At 36.3% G+C, this 4,527-nt stretch overlaps 1 protein-coding gene across 3 annotated transcripts in view; it reads left to right on the top strand.

The window, feature by feature from the left end:
• rasgrf2a (Ras protein-specific guanine nucleotide-releasing factor 2a) overlaps positions 1 to 4,527 on the top strand; it is a gene marked incomplete at its 5' end in the record, with an annotated part of 54,347 nt that overhangs the window by 41,701 nt on the left and 8,119 nt on the right. For all 3 annotated transcript variants that reach the window (XM_014015103.1, XM_014015104.1, XM_014015102.1), the window contains 2 exon segments: positions 724 to 836; positions 1,446 to 1,506. In XM_014015103.1, the coding sequence (XP_013870557.1) occupies positions 724 to 836; positions 1,446 to 1,506 (174 nt within the window).

Raw genomic sequence — 4,527 nt, 5'->3', positions numbered from 1 at the left:
CGAAACATTTCACTAAAGAAGAACCCATCCAGAGGACCTACTGATTTTTTCTTTTTGATTTTTTTCTACCTGGATTACTGAGATATTTGTTAGAATTTAGTTTGTAAACACTTTAGATGCGTGTTAACATTTAAAATAGTCTATATAAAACCTTGCATGTCAGAGTTTTAAACTAAAATCCTATTCAGTTTTAGATGGACATCAAAGTGATCAAGTTCAGAGAGTTTCATTAAAATCCTTTCAGTGGGTCATGTGATATTTTAACCAACAGACAAATACATTACTGTGTTTCATAGCTGCAGCTGGTTTAGAAAAACAACTATAAAGGCATTATTCTGAGTTTCCAAATGACATTTTGCTGACACTTTTTATTCTCACATATATTCTGAATTAAATGTTTTTTTGTTGTGAAGTTAATTTATTCAGCACTAGAGGGCACCACCTGCCTGTGCCAAACAAAACAAAGAAATTAAGTCAGTTCTTTGAAAGAGGGAAACAACTTGTATGAATTTTAGATTTTACAAGTGTAAGAAAGTGTCGTTAATTGCTGCTGAAGTAAACACAGGAGACAAATTCAAATTTAGACTTGAACATTGAATTGCAGCGTATAAAGTCTTACACTCTGGGTAAAACACCAATAAAACATTAGATTTAGATTGTACCTGTTGATCTGTTTGCTGAGAAGCTCAGTGAAAATGTGTAAAAGGATGTTTTCCTCATCAGGATTTTGAGCTGAACTGCGAGCTAAAAACTGGAGTTGTTTGTCTCCTGGAGGAGGTGCTGCGAGACCCTGACCTGCTGCCTCAGGAGAGGAAAGCTGCAACCAACCTTTTAAGGTACGTTACTACCCTGTTATCCCATGTAGCACACAGATAGAGCCTGGTAAAAAAAAAACATTAGGTTGAATATTAAAATCCCTGTGACATGCACTTCCTTCGAATTCAAAAAGTCAAAGGAAATATCTTTATATAAACTGGACAAAATACACAATTTTATCCATTTTGTCACATAACCTGCAGATTTTCTTCTGAGCTTGTCTCAGCAAATGAGAAACAGTAAGTGACATCAAATGAGATCTTTGTTTATTGAAGGAATATTATTTCAACCCTGACTCCTTCATCTCTTATAGTGACTCAAAATAATTTAAAGAAACATCAGATTCTCTACAGTTTGTGCTGTTAGCCGTCGTATCGATGCTCTATTCAGACATTCCCGTTTGTCATCATTTCCTGTTACTTCACATGTAAATATCTCAGCAACTGTTCATCTCAGCAGCATGGTTTTTTTGTGATATGTTATCAAAGTTATCTTTCTAAAAAAGCATTAACATTCGTTATGAAAAATTGATGTCACAGGCACTTTAAATGGAGCGAGATGCTCAGTTTGTTTACACAGACAAACTGTTCTGATTGTTGTACTGTGTAACAATCTGTTTGGTTCTCCAGTGCACTTTCTCAGGAAGATCAAGATGACGCTCAGCTGAGGATTGAGGACATACTACAGATGGTCAGTATCAGTACACACACAAAGTATTAAGACACACTTCACTTAGTTAAATGTTGTATTGCATCCTGATGCTACAGTTGTTTAAACTAACTTATTGCTCATTATTACTCCAAGTACCTTGCAATAACAAAAAGAAAAAGTATACCTTATTTAGTCATTTTAATTTTTTTAAATACTGAAATGTCACAATTACGTACAAATCCAGACCCTCTGCAAAGGATTTCTTGCTGAAAGTGCATGTCAGAGCAAAAATCAAACAATGAGGTCAGAGCCAGGATTGTTGAGAGACACAGATCTGTAGGAAACTATAAAAACACTGTTGTGGCTCTCAAGGTTTCCAAAGTTCAGAGATCCATTAATCTCAAGTGGAAAACGTTTGGCACAACCAGCCTTTTCCAAACACCCGACCTTAGTATGAGAGGTGTTTGAGAACCCGATGAAGGATCCTGTGTAGACGGGTTGACATAATCCTGGGCTGAAAGTCACAATAGTGGCAGAGAGAGAAACGAAGACTCAGAGACTGAACACAAAATTGAATAGTTTATTCTACACATTCTCACTCCCAACTCGTCACATATTGACGTTTAAGGTAAGGTTCCCTCTGCGTCTTATTTGGACGCAGAAGGTACCCCCCTCGCGTCACTCCTTGACGCCCACGGCTTTTCCGGGTTGCGCCACCAGGGGSCTTTGGGGCGGGTGTCTGAGGTTAACATGAGGGATCAGGTTTAATGGTTAAGTTTAGGTACTGGGATCAGGGGTAGGATGTCCATGGTGAATATTAGGTCATTTTAKGCTTTAGAACATGTTCACCTGAATTTCGTAKATTTTCTAAAAATGGTTAATTTTACCTACTAGGGTCAGGGACAGGATGTCTAAAGTGAACTAAGGTAATTTCAGGCTTTGGAACGGTCGTTTTTGCGCATTTTGTACACTTTATGAACATATGACAACAGCTTCCGCCCCATCTCGTCAGTAACTGACGTGAGGGGGGTACCCCGCGCGTCAAAATCGGACGTAGAGGGAACCTTGCAAAACGTCAATATGTGACGAGTTGGGAGTGAGAATGGGTTGGTTTATTTGGTGCCATTTACAAATGTGAGTTCAGGACTCAGGAGGGGAGGAGCTGACAGATGCCACAAGGGTTGGGCGAAATTGGCAAAAAATGTATCACGATTAATTGTGGCATTTAGCCGATAACGATTAATACTAAGTTTAATACGTTTAGTAGATGTTTAATAAATGACAATTGCACTTGCATATAGCTGACATTGTGATAGCGTGTCACACACAAAACTATGGAGAGACTTATTTTTTTCAAAATACAATAAATATTAGGGCTGTGTATTGGCAAGAATTTGGCGATATGATACATATCATGACAGACGGGTCACGATGCGATATATCCCGATATATTGCGATACTGTAAGCAAGGAGATATATTGCGATATATTGCGATTTTTTTTGGTCCAAAGGTTCTATTAAATAAAAACCTCTTACTGGAAAAAAAATGAAAAACCAAAATTCATTGTCTCAGAAAATTCTATTACATAGACATAGGGAAATGAAATATCGCGATATTTCAGTGTATCGATATTTTCTTACACCCCTAATAAATAAATATATGAATAAAGAAAGAATATAAAGACATGCTAAAAAATGTATTAAAAATTTTAATTTTGTTTTATTTCATGGGGACATTTAGGTATTTGATGGAATATGTATTAATGCTTTATTAATTACATTATTTATTTATTTACTGTATTTGGGGAAAAAATGGCTCTCCATACAAAACTACATCATCATATGGCTTTAATTGCAGTAATTGCAAAGTGGCAAACATTAATTATTGACAGTGTTTCTGACGATTAACTTCGCACGACACAATTTTTTCCAAACCCAGTAGAAATGGGACTCATTTCCAGGTGAATATAACTACAGGCCTCTACTGATCTGGGTCTGATCAGAATTGCTTCATGGGAGCCTCCTATGTGTGAAACTACTGTGGTACTACTAGTACTACTACTACTACTACTGCTGCTACTACTACTACTAATAATAATAATAATAATAATAATAATAATAATAATAATAACAATAATAAAAATAATAATAATAATACTTTATACTGTCAGAAACAAGATTATCTGATTAAAAAAAAGACTAAACTGTTGGGCCATGATTCTAAATTTTATGTCTGAAGGATACCAACCATCATCTGCCAAAACACCATTCCAAAAGTAAAGCACGGTGGTGGCAGCATCATGATGTGGGCAGGTTGTTTTATGCAGCTGGAAGGCCGATCAGGGTGACAGCAAGTCAAACAGAGCAAAGTATAGAGATATTATAATAAAAAAGCTGTTTCACTGAGTGCAGGACCTCAGACTGAGCTGAAGTGGCTTTTCAACATGAGCCAAAGCACACTTTAACCACAACACACAGATCACATCAGAGGAGACCTGGAGATTTAACCAGAGGAAGTATGAGGAGATTTACAAAAAAGGTCTCATCTACAACACGTTGCATCAAATTTAGCTGCTGTAAAGGGTCTGAATACTTATGTAAATGTGATATTTAAGTTGTTTTTTTCTTATATAAATTGACTAAATGTAACAAAAATCAGTTTTCTCCGTCATTCTGAGTGTAGATTTGTGAGTAAATTAGAACTGAAACACTTTTATCATCAGGCTGAGTGTCTGAATACTTAATTGTAAGTAGCACTTCACTGAAGCTTTTAAAGCTAAAGTTTAAACTGCTTTATTTCCTGGTTGTGGAACAGAAAAGCTGTCCTCTCCTTCACTTCATTGTGGTAAGACTAATGTTTTTGTCGTTGTTTAATAAAACCCCAGCTGTAGATGATGTTGTGAACTTTGTCACATTTTTTCAGTGTTTCCCCACACACGTGGGGTTGTGTTTGTGGGATTTTGTTCTTTGTTTGTATTTTTGGGGGTCTAATGGTCTCTTTCTATGGAGGACCAAACCTATGATTATTGGAAATAAATGTATAAATATATAACTGGCGTA

The sequence above is a fragment of the Austrofundulus limnaeus genome, unplaced genomic scaffold (assembly GCF_001266775.1).
Source record: "Austrofundulus limnaeus strain Quisiro unplaced genomic scaffold, Austrofundulus_limnaeus-1.0 Scaffold123, whole genome shotgun sequence".
NCBI classification, from domain to species: domain Eukaryota; kingdom Metazoa; phylum Chordata; class Actinopteri; order Cyprinodontiformes; family Rivulidae; genus Austrofundulus; species Austrofundulus limnaeus.
This window is presented reverse-complemented; position numbering and strand designations above follow the sequence as displayed.